Source organism: Lepidochelys olivacea (assembly GCF_965140295.1).
Source record: "Lepidochelys olivacea isolate rLepOli2 genome assembly, chromosome: 10".
Classification (NCBI taxonomy): domain Eukaryota; kingdom Metazoa; phylum Chordata; order Testudines; family Cheloniidae; genus Lepidochelys; species Lepidochelys olivacea.
In genome coordinates this window covers 30,336,571-30,349,768 of record NC_140420.1, presented here as the reverse complement: position 1 = coordinate 30,349,768, position 13,198 = coordinate 30,336,571, and the positions used below count along the sequence as shown (strand labels likewise).

The window sequence follows — 13,198 nt, the reverse complement described above, 5'->3', positions numbered from 1 at the left end:
GTCACTATTTTCGCCTCTTCAAACTGTATCTGGTCTCTTTTCCAGGACACTCATGGGACCATATGGAATGGATCGAACAGTGCACTGCATTGATTTCTATGACTGTGCAAATGGGCTGGGTGAGTACTTAGTTGATGTGCAAGTATCACCTTGGGGTATTGGAGAAAATGCACCATCAAATTGAGCTTCCAACATCTTGAGTGGCAACCTCCTCATGCAGGTACAAGGCTGTGTCTTCTTTTAAATAGCTTCTGGAGTATGTAAGGGAGCTATACCCTTAAGAAAGTGCTGGTCTTCTGGTTAATACACAAGAGTGGGTGATGAGACCTGGATTCTATTCCCAGTTCTGCCACAACCTTCCCAGGTCACCTTGGACAAATCACTGAGGCCCAGATTTTCCAGAATGTCCAGTGATTGTTTTGTGTACCTCCATTTTTGAGTGGCCAGCTGGAGACACCTTGATTGGGGCACCCAAACTAATATTTGTTAAATGTCAGTCCTTGTCTCTCTGAGTCTCAGTTTCTCCACTTGTATAATGGGGACATACATATTTCTCCACTGTTGTAAAATATGCTGAGATCTCTGGGAGAAAATAATTTTGTAGGTGTATTATTTTTATTATATTGTAATGTTCAATGACGGGAAATTGAAGCTGACTCCAGCATCCTCCTTACATGCCCCCAGCCCCCTGCCCTGACTCCTGCACCCCCACACATACCCAGCCCCCTCACATCCCATGCCCTGACTCTTGCACCCCCCACATTCCCACCCCCACCCTGAGCACCAAACGGGAGGTCCTGCATCCCCGACACATTCCCACCTGCACCTCTCGCTCCAGATGGGAGCTGCCGAGGTAAGCACTCCACACCCAAACCTCCGGCCCCAACCCTGAGCCCCCTCCCTCATTCTAGCTCCTGGCCAGACCCTACACCCCACCCCAGCCTGCTCCTTCACCCCCAGCCCTGTGCTCAGTGCACTCCCACCCTCAGCTCAGTGCAGAGAGAGAGGAAGAGAATGGGCTAGAACCAGGGAGAAGGTAGATACCCACTCTGCGTGGGCAGAGCCGGGATCCCAGACCAGCAGCATGCTGAGCGGGGCTGGCAGCTGGGACCCTGGCTGGCAGGAGCCAGCGGATGGAATCCCAGACTAGCAGCGGGCTGAGTGGCAATGGGCTGAGCCGCTCAGCCCACTCCTGTTCTGGGGTCCCAGCTGCCGGCCCCGCTCAGCCTGCTGCCGGTCTGGGGTTCTGGCTGCCTGCCCCTTGCCAGCCGGGGTCCCGGCTGCAGGCCCTGCTCAGCCTGCTGCTGGCCTAGGTGAACAGAACTTCAGGCTGGCAGCAGGCTGAGAGGGCTGGTGGCATAAGGTCAGCATTTTAATTTAATTTTAAATGAAGCTTCTGAAACATTTTGAAAACTTGTTTCCTTTTCATACGACAATAGTTTAGTTATAGAAGATACAGACTTACAGAGGGAGACCTTTAAAAAAACATTAAAATGTATTACTGGCACACAAAATGTTAAATTAAAGTGAATAAATGAAGACTCGGCTCACCACTTCTGAAAGGTTGCCGACCCCTGGATTAGATGGTCATAATGGTCTCTTCTAGACTTGACATCTCTGGATATTCACTTTCTGAAAACAGCCAGGATTTGGCATTGGGTGAATCAAAACGTGGGTTTGAGACCTTCCTAACAATGACTGTGTTTCACAGAGGCAGTGAGGAGCAAATGAGCCTCTTCTTCCCCGCAAGCCCTTTAAGACCAATGAAAACACAAAGCAGTCCTGAAAACACAACCGTTGCTCAGACAGATGCTTGTCTTGACTTCAGTGGGAGCAGGGAGGCCAGCACTGAGCGCTTTTGAAAACCTCACTCTCTCTGAACACCTGTCTGGCAATGGGGCTGTCACCATGCTATAGCCCACCCAGACATGCCCCGTCTTTGGCAGCTAGCTGGCCCCCCTTTTCCACTCGGTGATGTCTGCAGCTAGACTATGGCTGCCTACTGCTTGTGCTGGCAGGAAGTACGTGCCATGCATGCTCTGCTCCTTGGGCACCCATGCAGTGCCAGCCACAACTTGACCTGTTCTCCCTGTTCGTTAGATTGAACTCTGCCCTTCATGAGGTGTGGATTGGAGGGTCTGTTTCTGGTGCCTGGCCAGCTGCAGATTGTCCATCTCCCAGTGAGAGCTGCCATGAGATAGGTAGTTAAAGTAACCTCATGCTTCCCTCTCTTGCCATAAGCAGAGTCTGCAGTGCTGCACAGGAGTAGAGAACCACTGCTCTAGCACTCTGCGCAGACGTTACCTTAGCAGCATACATTTCATGACTTGGAAGTGCTTTGTAATACCTACACTTTGAAAGGTAGGACAGAAACCCAAATTCTATTCTAGTCTGCTCATTATTTCCTGAGATTGAAGGAATAGTTCACCTGCATCCTGGAATGCTACCTTCAATTTAGGAGAATCACCTCAATTGTTACAAGTGGGGTGTGTATGTGTATAATGTATGCAGCATAAAAGCTTAATATCATATAGACAGATCCTCAGCTGGTGTGAAGTAGCAGAGCTTGGAGCTAGCTGTAAAATCTTTTTTCTGCCCCCCCCTCCAAATTATTAAATGATTTTTGGGGGGTCACATGTCCATGGAAAATTTTGCAGTTTTTTGGCCAAGAAAAAAAAATCAGCCATAAAGTGAAATATTTTGATTCTGAAATGGTGCTGTGGTGAATCATGGAAGTTGTAGTTCTGGTGCTTCATGCTCCCATTCTTCTCAGTGGGCTGCGCTTCATGGTCAAACCATGTCTCCCATGATGCACCATGCACCTCTTGGTGAGAGGAGGCAGTGCATTGTGGCCATGGTACAACCTGACAGATGAAATCTGGCTGAGGAGCCTGGCCTGTGGAAAGAGAATGGGAGCATGAGTCACTGGAACTGTAATTCCCATCAGGCACCACTATGGCATTTCAGAATCAAAATATTTTGGCTTTTGGCCAGTTTTCAGTTCTGTGTTTCAACAACTAAAAAATCCCCCAAAATAGAAATTGGCTCTTTTTAATGAAAATTTTTAGTCAAAAATCCAATTTCCTGTTGCAAAACAGCTCCTATGGAAAACTTTCAGCCAGCCCTTTGAGTCAATTTATGGTAGTTTGCACCAGCTGAGGATCTGACCCATATTTTAGTTTTTAAAAGCATGAAGTTTTTGGCTAGGTTTGTGTGCAGTGTTACCAGCACAGCACAGAAGATGCGGCCGAAGGAGTCGGGTGGAGGCCAAAGTTGGCCACTAACATAAAGTAGAACTACTTTACAGCCCAGAGCAGCTGCAAATCCTTATCATGGAAGGTGAGAGCCAGAGTAACACATTATGTTCCGTAGAGTGCATACTTAAAAAAAAAAAAAAAAGAAATGACAAATCCATCTGAATTCATGATGGGGAGCAATCAGCGAGACTCTTCAACAATCATAGCCAAAGAGAAAGAGGTGCTAAGAATTTCAGCTCTGCAGATGAACTAGTAAGTGGAATTTCAGCTCTCCTGAGAAACTAGTGCACGGTTGTTTGGTAGCTGTCTATTTTCAGCCGTCGGAATGAGTTGGTTGACAGTTGTGATGTCATGTCCACTGAAGGAATAGCTCTGCCTCTATGGAGCTTCCACTCTGGTGATGGGCTAACCTGTGCAATGACTGGGAGCTCAAAGCGTTTCCATTATCCAGTGGCTCGGAAATTTCAGCTCCATAGATGAACAAACTTGGTTCAGTTGCTGGGATTGCAGCTCTGGGAATGCACTAGCTAGGTCAGTGTCTAGAAGCTCAGTAGATTGTCTAGCATGCATTAGCCTTTCACATGTCCTTAAATGGTATACTCCATCCATATGTTGCTATATCAGGTTCTAAAACTGTATCTCTCCACCAGACTCTACCCAAGAAGGGGCGAGAGGCCTTTGTAAAGTGTTGCAATATGATGCAGCTGGTGGTACTGAAGTCTGGTGATTGTTTCCAGTGCAGTCCTTCAGCTTTTCTTCCTGTTCTGTTGTGGGATGAGCAGCATTTCTCAGAAAAGCTGAGGTCCAGTCATCCTCACCTCATCATCTTAGAACTGAGCTGAGTGTGGTTCACCTGCCACCTGTCCCTGACCCCAGACTGAAAAGAAGCCAGAAACTGCAAGTGTAACAGAGGGAGTAAGAGAAACATAACTGAACGTTGTCAGCTTAGGCGTGGAACAGGAGTCTGCTCCACGGTGTCTAAGAACAGGGATAAAGGTCACAAATCCTGAGGTTTGGTACCTGGGATGGAAAGCCAAGGAATGCATGAACACTCAACTTTGAGCAGCAGATCACAACCTGGGCAATAATAATAGTTAGCCCTTACATAGTACAGTTCATCTACAAAGCTGGGTACCCGTGACCACCTCTGTTTTACAAACTGGGGAACTGGAGCACAATGACTGACTTTGCCCAAGGTCACATAGCAAATGTGGCAAGGCAGGGGCTTGAAAGCAAGTCTGTTGTTTGTTTTGTGCCTGATCCAATAGACCTGAGTGTCTATTTGGCACCTAGTTGTTGAGCGTCACTGAAAGCCACCAGGGATCATGACCGCTAGACTAAACGAACAGCTTATCCAGGGACCCCTTGACCTGTAGTGGAGATGGAGATCCAGGGGCACTATGAGATTACAGGCCTGAGGATTTTCTCAAATGGCACAGGAGGGAGCAGGGTTTGGTGCAAAAGAGCAACCCCAGGGTCTGAATTTTGAAATATACCCTAAAGAACCTCACACAAACGCTGTCTGGGTCATTCTAAGCTCTACCCTGACCTGGCATTTCCGCCATAAACCTTTACTCTGTGAAAGAGAAACCATTGATGATACCCGTACCAAGTCCAGGACCTTTGCCAGAAAAGAAAGATTAAAGAGATCCAAAATAGGCTAGATTATCAGGCCCTAAGAATGACTTAATAAGCACTATACTGGGACACTGATGCCATCACAATTAAAGGGGCACTGTCAATTTAATTTTGGTCCCAAATATGAGTTGGGTTAAAATAAGTCAGCTCAGACAAGGGCTTAAGCTAGTGGACGGCCCCTTGTTCAGCAGAGAGGAAGTCTTGGAAGCTGGGGTGGGACAGAGGAGAGATGAGAAGGGACTTAGTCTCCGTCTCTGTTTAGAGCCTTTGGGATGAGTACTCCCTCCTTAGGGTTCAGGGTAATGTGTAGTCTCCTCCACACCCACTTCTCTGTAGCCTGGCCTTGTCCCCCTCCTCATGTCTATCTGGGTTATGTCCTGCTCCCATTTCTGGTCGTTGGGGCCTGCTCCCTCTGAAATCAGTGGCACTCTCTTGCTGTTCCTCAGCTGATTTCTGTGGCAAAGCCCTTTGTACCCGTCTTTGCCATTGTAATAATAATAATAATAATAAATAGGAGTTTTGCCAGTGATTTCAGTGGGGCAAGTTCAGGACCACAGTCCTTCATCTTTGTGGCTATCTTCCCCTCGCTGCATATATAACTATCCAGCTCAGCCAATCACCCAAGACATTTCCCTCTTCTCCAGAAGCTCCTCCATACTACTTCTTACTATCCTCAGCAACTCAGATGGTTTCTTGCTTGTCCATCTTTGGTGTCAGGTTTCCCACCTGCCTGTTTTGTCCTTGGCCACATTCAGCCCCATAATTTCCATTCCATTATGCGTGCCACATCCTTTGCTCCTGCTCCCACAAATAGGGCACTAGTGCAGAAGAGCAGTTGAACAGCCTGAATATTAAGCCACACAAATGCAAAAGGATCCTATGGTTGTAAAATGCTTATCCAAAAATAGAAATAGGGCTTGAGCTGTGTCACAATTTAGCCCTTTAGGTTGGTTTCTGTATGTAACAGGAGACTCTTCCCCAGGGGTGTTCTGAGTCTGCAGCTGATGCAATTTCTGCTGCATTAGAAGTAGCTGCATATCGCTGTGGAAAAATCTGAAGTCTCTTAGTACCCAAATTAGGGGCAGCGTGCAGGGACTAGACCTTTCAAGTGTGAGAAACAGACACGGCCCTTTGCACTGCTTTGGTTCTGATTCTTAAGTGTATGTGTGTGGAGGGGGAACGCACGTGGGAGTGGGTGGCTTTGGGGGAAGTCAGGGGAGGAGGCTGTTTTGTTTGCCAATATTGGAGTTAAAGTCAGTGTTTTCCCCTATCAAAGTTTCAATGTGTCTGAGACTAATACTGTGAGTAATCACTGACTTTAATAAATAGATCGGATTTTCTGATGACATTTTTGGGGATAAAGGAGGATTTGTAGATACTCTGGCTATATTAAACCATTATTACAATTGATTCATGGACACTAAGGAGAAATGAGTGATTACAGGTTTTTTCTTTCAGTACCTAAACAGAGGAACAGCTAGACTCTGCAGTCTTCAAAATACACCTGTGTGTGTTACACTAGAGTTGTAATTCTCAGCAAATATATAATTTTACATTATTTCTGTCCCATATTTTGTATAATTTCTCCCTGTTTTTTTTCTAGCTGATACAGTGTAGAAAGATGCATGGGTGATTGTTGGAGTCCTCATCAGTAAAAGTCTAAGTGCACACAATGAGACCTTAAAGCTCTAGATACTCAGAGGAGACAGAATGGTCCTGTCAGAGCCTATTAATCACAGCACTTGGTCTTGGTAGAAAATAAATTGTGTCTCCTTAGATGTTCAGGAGAAACATCTGCAAATCCTGGAGAAGGCTACCTGAGGCTGTCAACATAATATAACCGTTTTTCTGCTAGGCAAGAGGGGGAATGCAACAGCAGAACACAGGTGTATGTATGGGGGGACTTGGCAGTTTGTAGCCCCTATACACAGAAGAGGTGGGCTATGCGCACATACCAGCATAGAAGAGGGTTTTGGGACAGAGCAGTGGCATGTGGCGTCAAGTGGTGACCAAGTGCCTTGTAGAGGGTCTATAATGGGTAGGGGCACTATTCTAGCCACCTGGCTACTCCGACAGCCAGAGAGGGACTCTGGAACTGTATCCCATCTACCACAGAGTTTGCTGCAGTAAGCCCACTCACTCAGGCTTTGTGCAGTGTGGGGAGGAAGTGAATTTCAGGCTGAGGTTTATCTGGTGTTCTGTGTGGTGTATTGCCAACCCCAAGTGTTGAACAATCCCGAGCCATGCCCACAATCATGCTACTGACTTAAAAATAATGAGATTATCAAAAATAATTTTTATTCACTTTTTTTTTTGTTTTTGAACCTTTTGGGTTCATCTTTTAAGCTTTTCTACACAAATTGAGAAGGCTAGAAACTTTTGTTTAAAAGCTGAGGTTCTCAGGTAATAATTTGACTCTGGAAGATGGGCTCTTATGAAAAACTGCTATTATGGAGAGGGACACAATACAATGGCTAGTTAACAATACTGCTGTTGTAGACAGTTAAAATTGGTGTACTTTTAAAGAGCAAATGTTCCCAGATTATTAAAATGGAAAGAATTTCCAATATTCAATTCATATTTCTTGCTGCTTGTTTTTAGTTTTTGCACTTTGCTCACTTTGGATAGCTTGAACACACTAGTCAATTTCACCTCAGTTTCTAGTCAATTTCACTTTCAGGCTCCCCTGCATTAGCCCAGGTGCAATGCTGCAATGTTGAGGTTACAAAAAAAATCCACTGGCATTTTTAAAATAATAGAAATATTTGCACTGGTCTTCGGTTTTGTAAGAATAGGCTTTACAAAAAACATACCGTTGGACCAAATGACCAGACAGTGTCCCTTTAACAGGTACACTATATGTGACCAGACTGTGGTTAGGGTTAAGACAGGTGCCAGGCTGAGCTCTTTAATGGAGGCTGTGAAATGCAAATAAGAAAAAGGAATTTGAAGCTTTTCTCTCTGTTGTGCCTTCTTCCGTGCTACTCTTTATGCCTAAAAGCCCTTCCTATCCCAGTGCTAATGCACTATTAATTCAGATGTCTTCTGGAAACTCCTGTCTTCTATGAATCCTGCTGATACCAACCCAGACCAGAGGGAAAAAACACATATTAAAAAAATGTCCCTGGCACTCTCCCATTGCTGTGTCTCCCATAGTGCTCAACATGCTGTTAATGCTTAACAAAAAATAATCAAAGAAATTGAGGTCTTCCAGTTTTCTTACTAATTAGAAACAGAAAGAGACCAGCACCCCCTTTCCTCAGCAAAGAGGTTTGTCAGCATTTCTAACCATGCTCTCTAAGTGCCCCTGACTGTGAGAAATGTGTGCAAGGACAAGAGGATCACATCCTTCATAGACATTTAATGAGAAATTGAAGTGGGGCACACACACACACACACACCTGTGTACTTTTGCCCTCAGGTGGCTTCATTATGCGTGGGCAGTGCTCAGAGGCCCGAATACTGCTTGGGATGCATGTCTGTGGCCCCTGTGGGAGTCAGTGTGAAGTGCGGGTCGACCTAAGGGCAAAATGACCCAGCAGAGTGAAGGGTCTCTTGATCTCCTCCCCTTCTACAGGGTGCATGTTGTGCAAACCTGCATTCCATTCATCTTCCATTAGATCCCCATTGCTAGTGTGGGAGAGGAATTAATTCACTGCATTTATTTAATCCTGAGCTTCCTAAACGCTGCTCTATCCTCGAGGTCCCTGCCCTGAAGGTGCTTCCTTCCTCTGAATCCAGTCTTGGGCTGTCTTCAGCCCTGACCCATGTGAGTTTCTGCAGGCACAACCCAATCTGTGGGCCCCCTGGCAGTGCAAAGTCCACCAAGTGGTGGAGTGAGTGCTTAATTTGTGTCAGGGCTGAGCTCCGGCATCTCTAGCCTTGCCAGTTCATAGCCCTGGCAAGGCTTGCTGCGTCAGTTATGAAAGTAAAAAAATTGCTTGAGCCCCGGCACCTCTTTCATTACAAATGAAGCACTGGGTGAAGCCAGTACTGTAGGGCACCCTCCGCATCACAGGGGGCCCACAGCTGGCAATTGTCTCTCCAAGAGTAGGCAGCGGTGGCCTCTGAGGAGGAGATGTGCGGACTCAGCACATTTTTAGGCATCTTCCAATGGTAGGACTCCTCTGGAGCCCCATCTGCTCTCTCTTGGCTGGGCGTCTTGGGGATGATGGTGGACCAGTCGCCTCCTGCCATCCCTCAGGGCATAGGTGCTGACTCCATGGGTGCTCCAGGGCTCCATGGGTGCTCCAGGGAAAAATTAGTGGGTTTCTGCACCCACTGGCAGCCAAGCTCCCCTCCCCCTCCTCTGTGTGCGCCGCGTCCCCGCTCCTCCACCTACCTCCCAGCGCTTCCCGCCCGGCCGCTGCCAAACAGCTGTTTGGCAGCGTTAGCACGCTCCGGGAAGTGGGGGAGGAGTGGGAACTTGGCACGCTCAGGGGAGGAGGCGGGGAAGAGGTGGGGCCAGGGTGGGGATTTGGGGAAGGAGTTGGAATAGGGGCAGGGAGGGGGTGGAGTTGGGGCAGAGACTTTGGGGAAGGGGTTGTAATGGGGGTGGGAAGAGGCAGGGTGGGAGTGGGGCCTCATGGAAGGGGTGCAGTGGGGGTGGAGCCAGGGGTAGAGGCGGGGGTCGAGCACCCAGGGGAAAGAGGGGAAGTCGGCATCTATGCCTCAGGGCACGTTTCCCCCGGAGCACAGCTGTACCCAGCTGCGCACAAGGGTGTGTGCTCACTGCACCCAGTGGGCCAGTGCAGGGAGTCAAGCCCATGGTATTCATCCAGCCCTGGCGCTCCCCACTTTGCTGCCATGGTTCTGTCTCCACAGCGATACGGCTCAGGCTGATGCACACATCCTTCATGGTAGCTTTCTAAATCTAGTGATTTCTTGGAACTTTGAAAATACTCTTGGCCATCTCACCAGGCAAAGCAAAGGAGATAAGCGATTTAAAATAATCTCTGGGTTAGGGCAGATAATCTCCAATTAATTAATTAGAAGTGTTATTTACAAGTGCCTACTTCAGAAAGACGCTAAGGCAGCTAGGTCATAATTTACGCTGTTTTTGTTTTGCTGATGGTTCAAGATAGCTCTGCTATCACCAGTCTAAAACCATGATGATTCTTTTCCAGATGGGCCAGATATGTAACATTATATCTCTGCCACTGGACTTGAGATTAGATTGGTTTATGGTGCTCTAGTGTGCTAGGGCATGTGATATACACAAAGATGCAATCCCTGCCTTAAGGAAGTTTACAAACTGTCAGACGTGATGTAAGGAACAAAGGGTAATAGGATGCTAGGGATGAGCGCACTGGAGGAAAGACAGGGTAATGGTAGAGTTGGGTTGAAATTTTTAGATTGTCAATTAAATTTTCACCATTTTTTTTCTTGTTTTTATGAGAACTGGTCAGTATTTTAAACTTCCACATTTAAAAAGTGGGGGGCAATTAAAGCATTTCAAGAAAGTTTTTTCTCTTGTTCTGGTGTCTCTAAGTAACATCAATAGAATGACAACGTCACTCAGTGGGGCCACTGGGTAGCGTGATGAAGCATGGAGTTCATTGGTTAGCTATAAAGAAATGTTTTAGCTGGCTAACTTCATGTAGCTGGCATGGCAGGAAGTGGGTGGTCCAGGAAGGTGGTTGCCTTGCATCTCTGGAGAGAAGGATGATCCATGCACAAACAGCTGATAAAATGGGACCTGAATCTGGACCATCCTTGCTGCTGAGTTTGGTTTTGTAAAATTGAACCGTAACTGATGAGTTTTTACAAAACCCAGATCCATCTCTCTTGGCCCATCAGAAAACAGGGAAGTCTAACAGGATGTCAGGCATCTTCTTGCTGTTGTGGGAACCCTGGCGTATTGTATATATCAATGTACTGGGGCAAATGAAATCCATGGAACGATGACAATTTACACCTGCCGAGGATCTGTCCCTTAGAGCCTTTCCTTGGCTTCTTTTGTGCACAAGGGGAGTTTCGGGGGAGGGAGGAGGAATAGGACAAAGAGGCACTTACACACACTTCAGGGAGCAGCCAGCATCTCACAATTTAATGGTTTCTGAGTTCAGCGGGGGAGAACCGGAGGTCCACAAGCAGCACTACACAACCCTAAGGGATCAGACCAAGGGCATGATCCCGGAATGACTCACCATGCCCTATGCTCTCTGTTTGTAAAATGGGTCATGAATCCCTCCCGCCCTTCATAAAGCACTGATAACAGTCAGCCTGCAGGCATATATTATTATCATCTTCCCACCTGCACTGGCTGGCAGCGCACACTGCACACTTCTGGAGTGTGTAGTAGTTGCTGCTCCTGTGTGTGGTCCCTCAGCCCCCAGCTCCAGTCCCTCTCCCCAAAACACGCATGCAGCTGCAGCGGCCATCAATAGTTCCCGTGGCCGCTTTGGAATCAACCGGCTTTGTTCATTTCTGGCTGAGTGTTCTCAGAAGGTGTTGGGCAATGGCTCCCCATCCCTCAGGGCCCTCCCTTGGGGCATGCGTCCAGTGGGTTTCATTTTGCCACTGCTCTTGTTTGTGAGGCCATTTGGAGGCTGGGGAGGGAACCTGGGCTGCGGTGTCTTCAATACACTGCTGTCTCAGTTCTAGGTCTCCAGTTCCTCCACCCCAGCCAAGGTGACCAGTGCCATTGCTCAGAGTCGGGGTGAGATGGATTAAGGTCTGAGGTTCTGTGACTCTAAGAACCTCTCGGTGCCAACTGGCCAAGGGGTCACTGCTTTGTAACATAACTCCTAACAGGCCTGAAAAACTCTCTACACCTAGCACCCCACTTTCATGGTATCTATCCATAAATGATGTCATGGAAGATTTTCAGTGAAAGCCAGGATCATGCTGATCATTAATATTGTTGTGTCTAGTCAGATACTATGTAAAAAGTTATATATGTACAGTGAAAATACATTCCTAAAGCCTGGCACAAGGCAGGTTTGGCAAACTGGTTTCGGCCAGACAAAGGATGTGTATTCCCTTGTCCACCTCGGTTCACATGAAGCCTTGTGAGCCAACCCAGTGGAAGCCCTGTTAGCATATTAAGTCAACATGAGGATGTGAAGTCAGCCCACCAGGGAATTAACTTTAGGTGTCATCCTGATGCTGGGGACCAATTGTGAGTTTTGGGGGATATAAGGAGAAGGCAAAAGGACACCTCTTCATCCTGCACCTGAGGAAGTGACTGGGCAGAGAGATTACATTCGTGAAAATGGGATCCCCAGCTGCACTGGGTGGAAGTACTGTAAAGGGCATGTAGGTGAGATAAGATAGCTTTTAGACTGATGTTTAGTGTGATGGGTGCCACCTGGAACCGGGGTACTACTGAGCCCCCTGACACACCAGCCTGGGCTCCCTCTCACACTGTACTGCTGTGACAAGCTGCAAAGCCCCCCAGCCGGCACTTTCACCAGCATTCACACAGGTAGGGACACACCCAGCTGCAGTTACACGCAGGCTTTCTAACCACCAGCTGCCCAGCCTGGGACCCCAGAGCAGTACTGTCCTTCGCTGTGTATGGGTTTAATACCCAGTCTGCCTCTCCCTCAATGTGGGGAGAACAATGCACACTTGTGGTAACCAAGCAGAGATTTTCCCCAAGCACTCCAGTCAAAACTCACTGATTTTGACTAAAACAAAAACAAAATCTGTCTTTTGTAGTTAATAAATTTAAGTGATTATAAGGGCCAGTAAACAGATCAAAGCAGATTACCTAGCAAATAAACAAAAAACACAAACTAAGCTTAACATACTAGATAGATAGTTAGGATAGAATTAGGAGAGTCTCACCCTGAGAAATGATACAAGCAGGTTGCAGATTCTTAAGGGACAAGCTGCACTTGCTTTACAGCTTGGACTCTCCAGGTGTTTCATACACAGACTAGAAATCCCTTTAGCCTGGGTCCAGCACTTCCCCCAGTTCAGTCTTTGTTCCTCAGGTCTTCTTGTGTGGGGAGTGAAGAACCACAGATGATGTCACTCCCCACCTTATATAGCTTTTGCATAGTGTGGGAACCCTTTGTTCCAAAGCTTGATTCCCAGACCAGTCTGTGGAAAAATACTGACATCCCAAGATGGAGTCCAGCATCATGTGGCCTTGTCACATGTCCTTATAGAGTTATAGCAGCTATCACTCACAGGCTGTGTGTAGTGTTCTCAGGAAGGCTCACCAGGTGGGAGATAAGCTTCTCCTATTGTTCTCCCTAATGGCTCATTGACCTGAATAGGCCCTTCACAACCAGCTGTCTAGACTGAAAGCATTGTGTCTAGTGGGCATTACCCAGGTGTAACTACAATTG

The 13,198-nt window shown here is 47.1% G+C and overlaps 1 protein-coding gene across 5 annotated transcripts in view; it reads left to right on the top strand.

The window, feature by feature from the left end:
* Positions 1-13,198, top strand: part of LOC311527015 (syntaxin-binding protein 4-like) — a 119,936-nt gene that overhangs the window by 40,748 nt on the left and 65,990 nt on the right. For all 5 annotated transcript variants that reach the window (XM_084640546.1, XM_084640543.1, XM_084640545.1 and 2 more), the window contains exon 2: positions 46-119. In XM_084640546.1, the coding sequence (XP_084496672.1) occupies positions 46-119 (74 nt within the window). The remainder of the gene's footprint in view (positions 1-45; positions 120-13,198) is intronic.